The 16,207-nt window shown below is 53.4% G+C and overlaps 1 protein-coding gene across 1 annotated transcript in view; it reads right to left on the bottom strand.

The window, feature by feature from the left end:
• Positions 1-802: 802 nt before the first annotated feature.
• Positions 803-16,207, bottom strand: part of Axin2 (axin 2) — a 29,944-nt gene continuing 14,539 nt past the window's right edge. The window contains exons 4-11 of the mRNA XM_026406638.2: positions 11,920-12,022; positions 9,437-9,577; positions 8,822-9,327; positions 8,376-8,570; positions 7,854-8,084; positions 7,225-7,320; positions 5,591-5,758; positions 803-2,254 (exon numbers count right to left, since the gene is read on the bottom strand). Coding sequence (XP_026262423.2) covers positions 2,128-2,254; positions 5,591-5,758; positions 7,225-7,320; positions 7,854-8,084; positions 8,376-8,570; positions 8,822-9,327; positions 9,437-9,577; positions 11,920-12,022 — 1,567 coding nt within the window. The 3' untranslated portion in view covers positions 803-2,127. The remainder of the gene's footprint in view (positions 2,255-5,590; positions 5,759-7,224; positions 7,321-7,853; positions 8,085-8,375; positions 8,571-8,821; positions 9,328-9,436; positions 9,578-11,919; positions 12,023-16,207) is intronic.

Genomic DNA, 16,207 nt, shown 5'->3' with positions numbered 1-16,207 from the left:
GGACTCTGGCCTTCATCGCCCTCCACCCGAGGGCAGGGGGCAGCAGGGACAAGTCAAACCAGAGCCACAGCAGACCCCACCTTGATGAGCTCTCAGCACACAGCGCAACCCACAGAAGTCCTCTTAGTTTTAAAAAGGGTTCATCTGTAGGATTAAGCCTTCTTGCTCAACACACGGCCGGGGAAGCCTGCTCGGCCCGGGAAGGGAGCTCCAGTGAATCGCCACCCATCCACTGACCTCCGTGTCCACATGAAGCACATCTATCCCTGGCAGCACCAGCCTCGCCCACTCTTGAATCACCTGCTGCTAGTTCCCCACACCTGGCCAGCCCAGAGAGTGATCAGATGAGGTCATCAGCCTCCCCAGAAAGGGGAGGGTGACAGGCAGGCAATGACTTCAAAGTCCCCTGGCCTCACCTGGCTATGCCACGGATACAAACCCATTTCCAGGGGGGCTCTTCACCTCTGAGACACTGAGTGGAACGCAAGTACCCCTAGGAGGACCCACCTCAGTCCCTTACCACTTGCACCTGCGTGGCCAGACTGCAGACACGCCCCTAGGAGGAAAACCCAGTACACGTGGGGACGCCGTCATTCACACCTGCTCCCCAACAAGAGCCTCAACTGGCAACCAGGAAATAAGTTCTACCAAACCTCCAGGCAGGCGCAGATCAGCTAAGGGCTCAGGTAAGGCGGGATGAATGGCAGATGCTCAAGCAGAAATGGTGTCCTGTTGCACCCTGGGATTCAAAGACGAGGCCAACGTTTTGAAAAATATAAAATTTTAATAAAGGCTACATCTCTTAATTACAATAATTATTGTACCAAGTAATTTTCCTTAAATGAACTCTTTATAATGCATAATTTACAGTATAAGTAGAACAAAATGCCATGACAAAAGTCATTGAGTACAAGACTTGTAATAAAAAGGCATAAAATATATTTATACATAAACCCCTTTCAAAAATTAAGGGAAGCTTGAGCCCTCAATATAGGGCGACACACAGGGGTCCCGTGCAGGTACAGGTACTGTACTGATTCAGAGTCAAGCACTAGAGATAGTGGATTAATACTCTTTTGCCGTACACTATATACAGACGTATGGTACAGGTGACCAGGGCGGACCACGTACACATTAACTTAACACAAACCCCAACACGGTCAAGCGTTGGAGCAGAGGTGCTGCTAGGTCTCCCTGCATCTGGATGGGCAGGGTGGCGGCAGGGGTGGCGAGAGTTTCCTGAATGGCTGTGGTCCAAAGACTAATGGAAAAAAATCAGAACCGTCCCTTCAATACCAGCACAGCTTGAACCACACGGCCGGGATCCCAGCGGCCCCAGCCACCGGGCCCAGGGCTGAGAGAGGCTACAAGATGTGGGGCCTCGGTCCCAGGGTGACTCTGGGGCCCCAACAAGGCACCCCCTCCTCCACGATGGAGCAGCCCATCCAACGTGACCACCCCAAAAAGGTGATGTCGACACACAGCCAACCCTCAAGACCTTTATGACAAAGCAGCACAGGGGTAAAAAAATGCACCAATTTCTGCATGTGTCAATGGTAGGGCACCATTAAATTAAAAAAAAAAAAAAAAAAAAAAGAGATGTCCATCCTCCCGGGAGAAAGGCAGTGCAAGGTGCAATTCCTTCTTCGCCAAGAAACCCTCCGTGCACTCCCAGCTCCGCTCCTAAGTGCAGACAGAACGACTGAACTCCCCCTCTCCCTTCCGTGTTTAAAGCAGCATATCCATAAACTGGGGCTGGGGGCAATCAACTGTTCAATAAATATCAGTAAGGACTCCTGTTCAGGTAAGCTACACAGCTTCGCTCAGTTTATGGATCTCAGACCCCTAGGAAGTCATCTATTATGTATGGCAGGCTCTCCAACACAGTCAGCATCTTCAACAGCCACGAGTGGTCATGTTTTTAATAAATAGTTCAGGCTTTTCTTATCTCAGTACCCAGCTCATGAATAATGAAAATCAACCTCCCCCCCTCCGAAGGCCCAGTGGCCAATGCTTCCCCAGAGTTAGTCTTCGTCATTGGTTTAATTTTCCTTCAAAATGTCGTGTGGCTGTTGCTTAGGTCCAAGACGGGGCATGCGGGCCCCAGCTCCACGCTTCGCCAGAGGCTCAATCGATCCTCTCCACTTTGCCCAGAATCCTGCCCTCGTACATGGGGAGCACCGTCTCGTCGTCCCAGATCTCCTCAAACACTGCTCCACAGGCGAACTCATCACTTGCTTTTTTGAAGTAATACCTTAAAAAGAAAACAGCAAGAGTTTGTGGAGACTGCACCTTCCCGAGGAAGAGCCGAGCTGTGCACCGGCGACAGCAGGTGTGCTGGCAAGTCACTCTCCTCCTCTGATTAAGGGGCAGGTGGGGCGTCTGGCCAAAGGGACCAGACACACGGGGGAGGCTGTCCCCCTCCGGCCCGCCCAGGCCTCTCCCACCAGCGCCTCAAGAGGCTGCGGCCTTCAGCTCACACCTGCCGCTGCCCAAGGCCCACATGACGTGGGAAGCAGAGCTGCTGCTTTCTCCCGTTTTGGGGGAGGGAGAGAATGGGAAGGGCAAATGCGGGGGGGGGGGGGTGTTTATCTGCAGTGGCAACCAGGCTCGGGGGAGGGTGTCTTTCTGACAGAACTGGACTCAGTTCCGGTTCGGCCAGCCTAGCAAAGAGCCTGCACCCACAGGCATCGGCAGAAGGCAGACTTGCAGCTGGTCCGTCAATCCAGAGGCTGCTCGCCCTTCCCACCCCCTGGGCCCAGGGGCAATGGTCCCTGGCACAGCCATGCAGAAGGCCGGCCAGCTCTGGACCTGTCCCAGTGTCCAGAACAGAGCACTGGCCCCCCAACACCCTCCCCCTGGTCTCCATGTTCCTGCGTCCTCTCCCCTGCTCCCCCTCAAGTCAAAGAGCAGAGGCCCTTCTCTGAGCTGTGGAGTCAGGCCCTCTGAGCACCCCCAGGCCTTTCTCCTAAAGCTGTGTGACTGTACAAACGCAAAGGTGGCCTCTCTCTGGAAACCACTGCTGTCCTCGGCCAGGCCCTGTAGAGGGGATCAGTAAGGGCCTCTTGGTTCCCCGTTCCCAGCAAGGGAGACCCCCTCAGGCGGTTCGATTCACCCAGCCCGTAAAGGCTGCTTGAGAGGGAAGGTCACAGTCCCCTGGGAGCAGGAGCAGCCTCTCAGGGTCACGGCTGGGTTTTGTTTGTTTGTTTTGCCTTTTCTCAAAACAAACAAAAAATCAACTGCTTTGTCAAGAGCTGAACTTCTTCCTGTCTAGTGAGGGTGAGCCAAAGGCTTTCTTAGGAGATAGGGTGAAGTCCAAGGGAACAGCTGGGTCCAGTCAGCGCCTCTGCTCCAGCGCTCTGGCCAGGGGGAAATGCTTCAGTCCAGGGAGCAGGTCAATCTTCTTGGGGAAGCTTTCAGAGGAGACGGTGAGAAGCAGAAAGTCACTCTTTCCCCCAGGCACCCATCCCAGTCCCTCAGGCAGCCCAGCCCTAAGCCCTCCAGGCGCTCCAACCTGGGCTCTCAGCACCTCCTCCAGAGAGGAGAGGCAAGGCTCCCCCGCCACCCGGGACTTCAAACGCGCTGCACTGCCCTCATTTTCTCCAAGAAACAGGCTTTTCCACTGCAACATGCTTTATGTGGCAAACTCTGCTTTCTTCTGACATCTGGCACCAATAGCGTCTGGCACGTCTGGAAGGACTGTTTGCTTTTTGAACCCCTGCCACGTTGAGATTACTCAACAGCCCAGGTCCCCACTCCACAGCCCCAACCTCGCTGGGCCTTTTTATTGGGGGGGGGTGGGGGTGCAAATTGAGATGTTGGGGCCCACACAGCACTGGGGGTAAGGCCTGGCACTCCACCCCCACCCCACCAGGAGGGCACTGAATCCAGCCCAGGCCCTGCAGAGATAAAGCAGCTAGGAGGACCTTCCCACAGCCTGATCCAATCAGGAAGGAATCTGAGCGTTGACCATTTGTGCAAGTCTTTGTGCATTAAAGGGGAGGCCAGGGCTTCAAAGCCAGGCTTATTAAATGTGCCTGAGGAAAAAAAATCAGAGCCAGATGTGGCCGGAGTGGCTGACTGCACCTTCCCTGCAAGGCCTGCTCCGTGCTCTGTGGCTCCTCTCCCCTGAAGGTCACCTGCAGCTCCCCTCAAAGTCCAGCCGAGTCAAAGCCGAGATCAGAATGAATCCCTGGAGGAGCACACTTGTGTAATTAGTTTCACCTGTGTCTCCTCAAGATTAAAAGAAGCAGCAGCCAGGCCTGTTCCCTGGTCCCTTTGATAACTTCTCAGAATTGTCTCTTCCCAGGAATTAAAGGGAAAGATCTAGGCTCAGCTACACGCCCTGCTGGTCAGTCACCTGCAGGGTCTCAGCCCATCCTCCATCCCCTCCCTCTCCAAAGGAAGTACTCTCGGCCCCTGCCCAAACTCTCAGATGAAGACGACTACTCTGGAGGGAGGATGGCTGGACCCTGTCCAGGAGCCAAGGACCTCCCCGCCACCCCCACGCCACCCCTACAGGTTGCTAAGCCCTTCATCCCCTGGGTCCGGAGGCAGGATGTGCATGGATGCCTGCTGTGACCCTGCACGGGGCACACAATGAGGAGGTGGCACTCCTTCCTGGGCGCAGATGCACTGAGTGAGCACCTTCCCAGTGCCTCTGGGGTCCTGGACACAATGGAAGCAGAGCCCAGCTCTATTCTCTTGGGAAAAAGACCATGGACAAAGGGCAGAGAGCTCTGCAGAATCTGCTCTCATTAGAGGAGACAAGTGAGAGATGGCCCAAGGTTGGCCCCCACTCTCCTCAGCTCCCGAACCCTCTCAAGGGCCCAGAAAATTCAGTGTGGCCTTCCCCAGGGCACTTCCACTCTGCAGATGAGGAGAGGAGGCCAGAAGTTAGGTTCCCTTCCAGGGCCCAGCAGGAAGGGTGGCCAGCCCTGTTCCCCTGTGCCCACCCACACACCCATTCCTTCCTCAGTGACCTCGGACTCTTCCTTCCATGGTCTTGGCCCTTCTCTTGAGCTTCTAATGTGGAGACCTCTCTAACCTGAGCCACAAGGAGGGGTGCTTTCAGGTTCTCCTTCACAATCACTCTGCCCCACACCCACAAGGTCCCTCATGTCAGGCGGAGCCTCCACCCCAGGGACAAGCCCGGCTCTCCTGAGGAGGCAAACTGCTGCCCTTTTCTTCCCAGTCCGTCCACTTGGAGGAAAAAGCCCAGTCAGGTCCCCAGAGAACCCCAAGCAGCCTCCCTCTTTTGGCTACTGCTACCACTGGGGGTGCGCACGCGCACGTGTGTGTGTGTGTGTGTGTGTGTGTGTGTGTGTGAGAGAGAGAGAGAGAGAGAGAGAGAGAGAGAGAGAGAAGGAACCAAAAAGCCGAGAGAGAGAGAGAGAGAGAGAGAGAGAGAGAGAGAGAGAGAGAGAGAGAGAGAAGGAACCAAAAAGCCAGCACCCCTGGAAGGGCCTCCCTCTGAGCCGGTCCCTCCAGCCCCGCCCAGGCCTGCCCAGGCCAGGGCAGCTGCTCCAGCCTCTGGCTCTGGGTTCTGAGCAAACAAACTCTAGAGCAAAAAAAGCCACAGGACTCTTACCTATAATTTCCCTTCTTGCTGAGCTGCTCTTTAAAGTGGCCCAGGGTCAAGCTCTGAGCCTTCAGCATCCTCCTGTACGGGATTTCTTCTCCACAGAAAAAGTAAGTAACAACCAACTCACTGGCCTGGAGCGCGTGGACTCCTGCCAGTTTCTTTGGCTCTTTGTGACTGAAAATAAGAGGAAGTGCAGAAAGTTTAGCATCTCAAAACAGACACACGTTTAAAGACACGCCACGCCATACCGAGGCAGGACAGGGTGTCCTGACACTGAGGCAGAGCACAGGGCCCTGGGCCCTCCTGTCAGAGGTGGCCGCCTCTGGTGGACACACAGCCCAGAATCACACGATCTGCACAGAGCATGCAGGGAAGGAGGTTTAACGTCCAGCTGTAAAATTGGTATCATCTTCCTCAATGCCACATGGAGGGACTCCATGCAGGTTAGTGCAAATGGGGGGTTTGCCAATGAAGGCAAGAGAGAGGAGAAAGAACCGGAGCTACTAGGCTCATCCCCATTAGGGAATGCTGGGAGGTGAACCTCCAGAGGCGGCTTCTACCTGAAGCCCACCTAGCGTTCTGACAGAAAAAAACACAACTAAGGTAGCCCAGTCATTTCAGCAATCCCAGTTATCCCAAGGTTTTGTGATTTTAAAAGTAACAACAACAACAATGATACTGATAATAGGCTGCTGGTGCCAGACAGCTGGTAGCCGTAAGGCCAACCAATTACAACAATGGGTGGGTCCAGGAAGATGACTTATTCAGGACTTCAAATGCCCACTGCTCAGGATGAAGAAGTCTAAGAAATAAAACTTTAGACTGTTTTGAATGACCATCCTATAATTAAACTGAGCCAGACTTCTCATTCTACTCTTATTGAAAAGGATCATGGCTCAATTTTGGAGAAGACCACATAAAACAAAAAGATGCTCTTGTCAGTTATCTGCAACAGTAGAGAACCTCCCTCCTGCTCAGGGTGACACGAGATGCTTCTCATACTACTAAGCTCAATTTTGGAGAAGACCACATAAAACAAAAAGATGCTCTTGTCAGTTATCTGCAACAGCAGAGAACCTCCCTCCTGCTCAGGGTGACACGAGATGCTTCTCATACCACTAACTTACAAGTTCAATGGGACAACTTTGCTTCTACCCATGTGCTAAGGGCTTCAGGTCCTAGCTGTTCATTCCTAGGAGCCCCAGAAAACCTGTGTTGTGATGCAGTTCTTAGTACTGACATGTTTTCCGGGATCCTCACTGAGTGCAACATCGACATTTACTGTTGCTCATCACTGGTGTTAAAATCAAGATGATTTTATATGCTGAAAAGAGTTTTACAAGAAAGTACCAGCCGGACATGGTAGTGGTACACACCTGTAAACCCATGACTTGAGAGGCTGAGGCAGGAAGATTCCAAGTTTGAGGTCAGCCTCAGTAACTTTAGCGAGGCCCTAAGCAACTTAATGAGACCTTGTCTCAAAAAGTAAAAAGGGCTGGGGATATCGCTCAGTGGTTAAGCACCCCTGGGTTCAATCCCCGGTACAAAAAAAAAAAAAAAAAAAAGTAATTCCAGATAACAAGTACCCGGAAATGAAAGCCACTCAGCACATCTCAGTAATGCTGGGTAAAGACACTCACTCTTCTGGAGCCAGGCTTGGGTTGGAGAAGGGCATGGCTCCTGCCTGACCAGTGGCCAAGTGGTTCCTGTCTCTCTGCTGACTGGCCACACAGCACCTAAGGACACAGCCAGGGCAAAGGCATTATGAGATGCACAGCTGTCCCCAGGGCAATTGAAAACAGAGAGAAAATTACTCTCCTTGGCCTCCTGAAGAAACATGTGCCCAACCTCCATCCCTGTGAGACCCAACCAGGGCCCTATGTTAACAGGGGCTTCAGGAGGCCTGCCGTGTCTCTCAGAACAGCCATCCTGAACCCCAGGGAGCCCAGGACAGGACTAGTCGTGGCTACTTACACATTCATCTAACCCACCTTAATGGTCAGGAGACATTCATAAGGAGTGGGATTTGTAAGGAGATGCTGAAGCTCACCCTCCCGCTCCCAGGTGTGACTTGCCCAGCAAACAGATCCTGCTCTAACTGGCAGAATGATCATAGCTAAACCAGCAATTTCTAGAGGGTAGAAAGGAGGCTCTTACTCAGCCCCAAGCAATCTCTCCCCCCACAGGAGGGCCCTCCCATCAGCAACAGGCCACGTCTCCACCTCAAAACCCAACCCCTGCCTCAACCTCCAAGGCCCCTTGCACTCACCTCTGCTTTGGGGGCTTCGACACCTCTGCCAGCCTGCGGCAGGCCTCCTCTAGCTGTGCCAGGGTGTTGGGTGGTGTCAGGGGAGGCATGGCAGGGTCCTGGGTAAAGGGGTGGGGGCGGGGAGCCGGCCGGGGGTGCCCGCTGCCACCCCACAGATGGTGCCGGCTGACTCGTTCACCTGAGGACCCACGGGCAGACTCCGGTGGGTAGGCCTTTTTTGTGCTTTGGGCACTAAGCAAGGAATAAGAGAAAGAAAGAAAAAAGAAAGAGAAATTAGGTTAGAAAAACTGGAAAATGTGACTTCAACAGAGACTTGTGTATTCTGCTGAGAGAGGGAGAAGAAGAAAATAACTCTACCATAACACCAACACGGGTCATTGCCAAAACATGACATTTTTGTGGTCTGCCCAGTCCAATGTCTAATATTAAGAGGGCAGGAGCAAACAGTCACATTTGTTTTCCCCACTTCAAAAATAGCCATCCCCACAATACCTCCGCACGGAGGCGGCTGCCCGTGTTTACCTATGGGGCTTGGGCTTGCTCTGCCGCTCACTCTCCAGCATCCACTGCCAGACATCCTGCGACCTGTCTCCTTCCTCCCCAGGAAGCTGCAAGGCCCCAGCTCCTCCAGGGGCCCCTCCTTCTCTGGAGGGCAGGGCCAGGCCCGGCTCCGTGCCTTTCCCGGTTCGTTTGGGCAAGGTACTGCCTCTGCTGCCACTGTGGGGAACCAAGAGCCACACTCAACCCAGCCAGCCAGTTAAGTCTCCAGGACTCTGCACCAGGCAGTCAGCAGATGGAGTGCGAGGAGGAAAGCCCGCCCATGCACCTGCCACCTGCCACCCTGCAGCCGCCTCTGCCCACCTCCCAGAAGCCAAGTGCCCAGGACCTTGGACCCCACCTCCTACCCGTCCAGGGCCTGGGCTGACAGGGAAGCTCCACCCAGGACATGCTGGACTCCTGACACTCACCCAAACTGCTCCCCGGGGATGGGCTCTGGGGCCTTGGGGTGGCTCTTGCATTTTGCGTAGCAGTAATACTCGGTGCCCCCAGGGCAGAAGCAGCGCACCCTCTGTGTGGCCTCTGCCTCGATCTCCTCCTTGGTCTTGGGGATGGCGTGGTGATGGATGTAGTGGTGGTGGACGTGCTTCGTCGTCTGTTTGGTTGTGAAGCCCTTGCTGCCGACCAGTGGGCAAGCAGCGATGGGGGGCAGCTTGCCCCCGGGCGGGAGGAGGGAGTGGTACTGCTGGTGGTGGTGGTGGTGGTGGTGGAGGTCGGGCGAGCGGGAGCGCGGGCTGTAGCGGCCCATGCCGGGTGACTGGCAGCCAGGGGTCTTGAGGACTCTAGACAGGTGGTCGTCCAGAATCGTCTGCGGGTCTTCCTCGTAGCTGCCAGAGGGCAGGAGGGACAGGGGGTGCTGGGCAGGCGCCCCCTCCCGCGAGCTCAGCGCCTGCTCGGACCCCTCCTTCTCTTCGTCCTGGAAGGGGAGGCAGCAGAGGGGAGGTGACCCAGGTGGCAGGTGGGGCCCCGGGCTCAGGTTCTCACCCACACGGGGCGCCACGCTTGCGCACACGGGGGGGCGCTACCTCGCGGATCTGCTGCAGCCTCTCCTCCAGGCTGTGGCGGCTCTCCAGCTCCAGCTTCAGCTTCTCCAGCCTCGAGATGAGCTCAGCCGCGAAGGCCGCAGGTTCCACGGGCGTCATCTCCTTGGGCAGGCGGTGGGTTCTCTAAGGAGGCGGGGGAAGGGACAGGCACGCTTAGCGGCCCGGAGGGCACTGGCGGCGGGCCCTGGCCGCAGCGGGGCCAGGGAAGCGCCTCGTCCCCACGTCTGGGTGGAGAGCGATTGGCGAGGCGGCCTGGGCTGCTCGGGATTTTTATGTGCGGGCGCCGCGGCCTCATGGAGAGCCATGGTCCCCACCAGCGTTTGCCTTGGGCAGGAGCAGTTGGTCGCACTCCGAGAGGCCCTGCTTGTTCTCTCTGTAGTACAACCAGCCCATCAGTAGCTACTCTGAAGTAGAAAATCTTCAAAGACTGTTGTCAAACATCAAAAAAAAAAAAAAAGCAGGCCTCTGAGGTGGGGAGGGGAGAGAAACCAACTCAAGGAATAAAAAGTAGAGGCTAAACAGAAAGGGAGTTGGAAATTAGAAAAGTAAGATTGGAAAGGAGGTGGGGGGAGGAAGAGGGGAAAAAAGAGTCCAACGGCCCCAGATCAGAGCAGAAGTGGTAATTTATTTCCTGGCCGCACACTGCGCACCTTTGAGGTGGTGTTGTCTCCACACTGTCCTGGATCTCCCCGTTTTTCTCCTCCCCTCCTCCCTATCTCTTTGTACAGAAAATGAAGAAAGCTGCTGCAGGCGAGGAGCAGAACACTGCTGAGCTCGGCTGCCTGAAGCTGATCTATCAAGGGAAAAGGGAACATCTCCAAATCAAGTGCAGAATATAAAAAGGCACCGAGAACGCCTGCCAAAAGCAGCAAACAGAGAGGACCCCCACCGCCCAGCTTTCTGTCCTTTTTCTGTCATCTTGCTCCCCCCACCACACCCCCCACCTCTCCACTTGTTCTAACCCCTTCTTCCTCATCTCCCTCTTGCTCTGCCGGCTTCTCTGGGGTGGGGGAGCAGAATGCCAACTTGCAAAAAAAGGCCAGCATCTCCCCAGCTGCAGACACGGGCCTTGCCACGGCAACCACTTAGCTTCGGAAACCTGAAAGGCCCCCGGGTAGATGGCCATTCTCACCGAGGCGGGCTCCACGCAGCCCAGCCCCCATCAGAGTAAGGCCTGGTGGAAGAAGTCGATTTGCACACCCCAGGACAAAATCATCTAATTTACAAGCCTGGACAAGAGAACTTTCCATTGTTAACATACATGCCACCACCACCCCAGTCAGAAATACCTGTCATCCACATTACTGCATGGGCAGAAAGGGAATTCTGGGGCACACCCGCCCCCCACTCCAATTAATTAAGTGTTCTGATTTGAAGACAAAGTAAGCCTGCCCTTGTCTGTGACAAGCGTTCAGAGGAGAGCTGTGGTCTGCACTGATGCAACATAGGATTAGCACTGATGTGTTAATTTCCTAAATACCACATAGCCAGACAGACCAACTGGACTCTGAAGTTGGCAGATACCTGCTATAAGCTGGGTGCTCTCCTCCCTTCCCTGAGGAAGGGTGTCCTTGCATCCTGGATCTCAGGACATTCTGAGAAGCATATCCCTGAAATGGGATGCTTAAGGGGTAGCTCTGGAGTTCAGGGGGCCATGTACCAACTACTTTCAGGGACACGTAAATAAAAGGAAGGTTCCAGAGAAATCCTTTACCCACTACCTTAATCATAGGAAGAAGTTGCTCATGGGACCCTCACCTCCAAACACTTCATTCCTTCAAATGTGTTTGGCAGAGACTCATCAGCAGGTACTAACCCAGCTTCTGAGGTTTGAAACAGGCCCAAGAGAACAGCTGTCCTCCAGGGCTTCAGAAGTTAGTAAGGGAAATGGCCAAATAGATAAATGGATCACTGAAATGACTGAGCCATGCATCAATGCAATAAGAAGTCCCAGGGACAGGGCTTTCCTTCCAAAGGAGCAGATTCCTCTAAACTCCCCATTCGTGCACTCTATCAAGTATTCACTGAGCACCTGCTATGTTTCAGGAAACCTTGTTAGTCTGAATACAGAGTGCACAAAACTCCCTGCCCTCAGCAGGCTTCCATTTGCGTGGGAATGCAAATGACTTCATCGTGCAGTCATCTCCTGGCATTGCTTAGTTTCTGGAAAGGAGCTAATCTGGTTTCTTTCTCATAGGGAACTTTCCCTTTTGTGATTCAGAAAATGTAAAAAAGATTCAAAACATAAGTCATCTTGAACCTCATCACTACATCACTGTCACCACACCCCACAGAACCATGTTCTGCCTCTCATCCTGCTCTTCCTCTCTCTCTTTCCCCTGGGGGACCTTAAGTACAGCTCTTCCTCTCCTGTACCTCCCCACCCCACTTCCCATCCTTTTCTTCAGGACTCGGCTCTGGAGAAAACTGCACCTCCCCACCTCCCCCCTGAAATCTGTACTCACCGGGAAATGAGGTAGGGACACCTGGCCATTGGCCTTCACACTGCGATGCATTTCTCTCTGGAGCTGTTTCTTACTCCCCATACGGTAAGGAGGGATTCCATCGCTAAGGAAAAGAAAAGGACACGATCCATTGGCTCACAGGGATCACGGTAGCACATGCGTGGACTCACACATGCTGTCCGGAGACCCTACCAGAGCACAGGGCCACACACTTCCACAGGAGAGCACCACACACCGCCAGACCTGATCAGTGTCCCCACAGGGAAAGAGCCACCTAAGGCCAAGTTGCCAAACCAACTCCAAATCCTGCCCATCAACCCTCACTGGGAACCTGGCCCCTCGCAGATGCAGAAGCATCAACTTGAAAGGAGCTTAGGACGTTCATTTCTCAGGCGGCTGTCTCAGAACTGGTGTGTCCTCCAGCCAACCCAATACAGAGCAAAGGCTTTCCTGTTTTCAGGTGCCCCAAACAGAAGGTTCTCAGGCCCCTTTGGTTCTCCCCACAGCCTGTTATTATTCCAATTTAGGAAAACAGTGCATTACACATGGTGCTAGAGCAAAAGGTTGGAGGGATGGGAACCAAACCCACAGAGGATAACCCAGGCATTACAGAAGGTGTGCATAATCTCCAGCAGTCAACTTCTCAATCATTCCCAAAGTCCGTCTTTTTGATAAATCACCCTATGATTTCCCTTGGCTCCAACACCCGCTCCATAAACAAACTGGGGCATAATTTGGGCAAGGAAGTCCTTCTTGAAAGGAGACCTTAGGGCAACCTGAAGGAATTATGGGCCCATATGTCCATCAATCTATTTAAAAACAAGAACAAAACATTAGCAAATGTAAGAATTTTTAAAAAGAAAGCCTCCACTCAAGGTAGCAGACACTAAACAATGACCCAGAGTTGCTATGATTCTTTTTAGAAAAGCATTTCATTTCATTCTTGAAAGCAGTAGAATGGTTAAGGAGTGACTGTGTGTGCCGCCTCCCCCCATTTATGGGCCTCCCCGAGGCCACTTATTTACCAAGCTGCACGCTCAGGGGCTGGAGATGCTGAAGTCAGGTTCAGACCGTCTCCCTCTCCCTGGGGCTCTGTTCATCATGCGGTGAAAGGAAGGAAGACATCTTTGGTGCATCAGCAGTGCTGACCATGAACAAGGCCTGAGAACACCAAGGGAGCACCAGGAGGAACTGGGTGACCTGTGGCTCCTTATCCTAAGTGATGCTCTTCCCCAAGTTGGCTGACCTAGGCCACAAACAAGGCCATTGAGGGAACGATGGAGAGTGCACTAGAGCAACAGGCCAACCTAGGCGAGCCACACCAGGGCTGGAGGGTGCACCAAGGGGATCACTGGGGGGCGGGGGCAAGAACTTCCAAGCATGAGTCATGCTCCCCGCAGAAAGGGGAAAGGGCAGCAAGCAGAGAGTGTGCGCTGTGGCAGGGGCAAGCTGGCTGACCAGCGCCCATGAGAAGCAGGTCTCCCAGTCAGCTAGCTACTCACTGAGGCCTGCACTTGACCAGGCCCTTGAAGGGCTCTAAGTCCAGCACCTTACTGAGTCACCTGAAACTAATTTATTATCTGCCAGACACAGGAGAAGACTGGACTCCTGTGAGCACATCTAGCTTGACCAGGAACCAACTCCCTCCCAAGGCAACTGACTGCAACCTCAGGCCATCAGCTCCCACAAACTGAGTTCCTACTGGGGGTCAGATGCTGGCTGAAACATCTGACAAATCATCGGACTTCCTTCTCACAAGAACCTTAATGAAGCCCGGCGCGGTGGCACACTCCTGTAATCCCAGGGCTCGGAAGGCTGAGGCAGGAGGCTCATGAGCTCAAAGCCAACTTCAGCAAAAGCGAAGCAACTCAGGGAGACCCTGTCTCTGAATAAAACAGAAAATAGGGCTGGGGATGTGGCTCAGTGGTTGAGTGCCCCCAAGTTCAGTCCTTAGTACCAAAAGGAAAAAAAAAAGAACCTTAATGAACACACATTCTACAGGTGAGCAGAAATAACAATTTGCCCGAAGTCATAGTCAGTAGCTGTTAGACCCAGGGTCAAATTAAACCATTGCTGAACTCCAAAACAGGTGTCCATGACTCAGCAGCCCACCCTTAAGGCCATCGTCATTCCGGATGCCACTCCCAGCCCACCAGAAGAGCAGAACTTCCAGAGGGTCTGAATGGAGTGGTGCCATTTCCTAAACCCCAAGGAGTCACTGGACATCCTGAAAGAAAAGAGAAAATTTGAGGAAGGTTCTAGAAGGTCCTCTCTACAACTTAATACTCCCTGGTCTGGGAATGTGAGCGGTGGAGGTGATCCCACCGATGAATCCTTCCTTTCACCGCATGATGAACAGAGCCCCAGGGAGAGGGAGACGGTCTGGACCTGACTTCAGCATCTCCAGCCCCTGAGCGTGCAGCTTGGTAAATACGTGGCCTCGGGGAGGCACATGCTGGTCTAATCCACTGGCACTGTCCAGGGCTGCAGGTGGTGCTCATGGCCCTCTCCTGACCAGCTGCCCACCTTCAGAGACCTAAGAGTGGATGGCTCTGTTCCAGTCCTCTTCATGACTATCTTGGGGGCAAGAATCAAGAAGCCCACAGACCCTGCCACTGCACAAGTGACACAGGCTTCGACAGTTCTAGGATGGTCCTCCATCTGTCCCCTCTGAAACTCCTTTCAGGTCCATGAACAGTCTTTTCTCTGCTTTCCTTTTGGATGGAAACCCGTGGTAAAGCTTTATACCTCTTCTGCTTTCTCAATGCAAGGTAGGAGAGACAGAGAGACAGAGAGAGAGAGAGAGAGAGAGAGAGAGAGAGAGAGAGAGAAGAGGAAGGTGGCAGGAGAAGCAGGTGACAGCCAGACTGAAGGCAAGAAGACCAAATGATTTCAAATGCACCCCGCCCCACTCCCCAAACACCCAGGGCAGGTGAAGGATCCAAATGTGTGAAAGGCAACTTGTGAACAGAGTAGACAGAGGAGATTTGAGCTTGGAAAGGTGCAAAGGAATTTACAGGCACCTTCAAGGAAATGTGGCTTTAACTCCCCCAGCCAAGAATCTTCTTCCCACACAGTCCCTCATTCCAAGAGGGGGCCTCTCTCTCTCCTTTTATTCAAGTTCTAGAAGTGTATGATCAGTTTCCTGGCTGCTCAAAACTGTGGGCTGAAGAGTGCCAGCGCTCTGGTCCCTCTACAGTCTCCTTTAATTATAAACATTTTAGCTAACGAGCCCGCTGCCAGGCCCAGCTGTTTCTGGGGAGCACAGATTTTGAAGTGTGGACTCCACTTAGCTGCCATTTAAGCCAAGCCAATTAGCTGAGCCTTTTGACTCCGCTGTGCCCGACCTAACCTGAATGTCGTTTTTCCGGTGGCTTTGAAATAGCAGGCTCCTGCACACGCGCATCCATGTGCATCTGCATTTGGCAGCCACTCTGAGGCAGCCTCCGATCACAGCCAACATCAAAAGCCTGGTTTGTAAGATAAGGTAATATTTGAAGTCTGCTTGGATGCATTCCCCGGTGTCCAGAACAAACCCCCATAAATAAGACATAAGGGAATAAAGATAAATAAATAAATAAATACAACAAATCGCCCTGTATGGAATGGGAGGAAATCATCTTGTGCTGATTTGGGGACTCTGAGCAGAAGCAACCTACAAACGTGGCTGACCTTAGTGACAGGAGCAGCTCCACACAGAAAGAGGAGCCAGTCCTCCACGCCGTGGGCTCGGCTTCCTAGTCCTGCCACCACTGCACGCCAGGCTCTACTTGGGTGGCACAGCGCCACTGCTTCTGAAGTCCTTGGCCCCCCGTGCTCCATCTTCCTACGCCTGATGCCTGGGAGCGGCCCCGCACTCCTTCTGTCCCCAAGGCCCCACGGATTAGGGTTTAGGATTTTGCTGGAAGTCTGCCAGTTAACTTCCAAAAATATTTTAAAAAACAAAAAAACATTCGACAATCATTTCTTCCAAGAATACAGGTTCTGAGTGACAGGCTCATAAAACAGCCTTCTCAGAGGCCTATAATGGAGACTCAAATCCCCAGCCATCTTTAACAGGGCTTTTTACTTAGCAGGGGAAACAGAAGTCAGCAGCAGGCTCTAGAAGAAGGCAATGATTTCTTTCGAAGCCCCTGCCTGCTCTGCACATCCAGGCCTGGCGTGCGGCTCACCAGTAACCAAGCCCAGGCCAGCCCTGCCCCACCTTCTACCCAGGCTGCCTGCAAAGGCCCCTGGGACTTAATTGGTTCTGTCGCAAATGAGACGATTGCTTCCCTGGGCTTGTGTC

This window comes from Urocitellus parryii, chromosome 7, assembly GCF_045843805.1.
Source record: "Urocitellus parryii isolate mUroPar1 chromosome 7, mUroPar1.hap1, whole genome shotgun sequence".
Lineage (NCBI taxonomy): Eukaryota > Metazoa > Chordata > Mammalia > Rodentia > Sciuridae > Urocitellus > Urocitellus parryii.
Note: the sequence above shows the minus strand (reverse complement) of the source record. Positions and strands in the feature narration are given on the sequence as shown.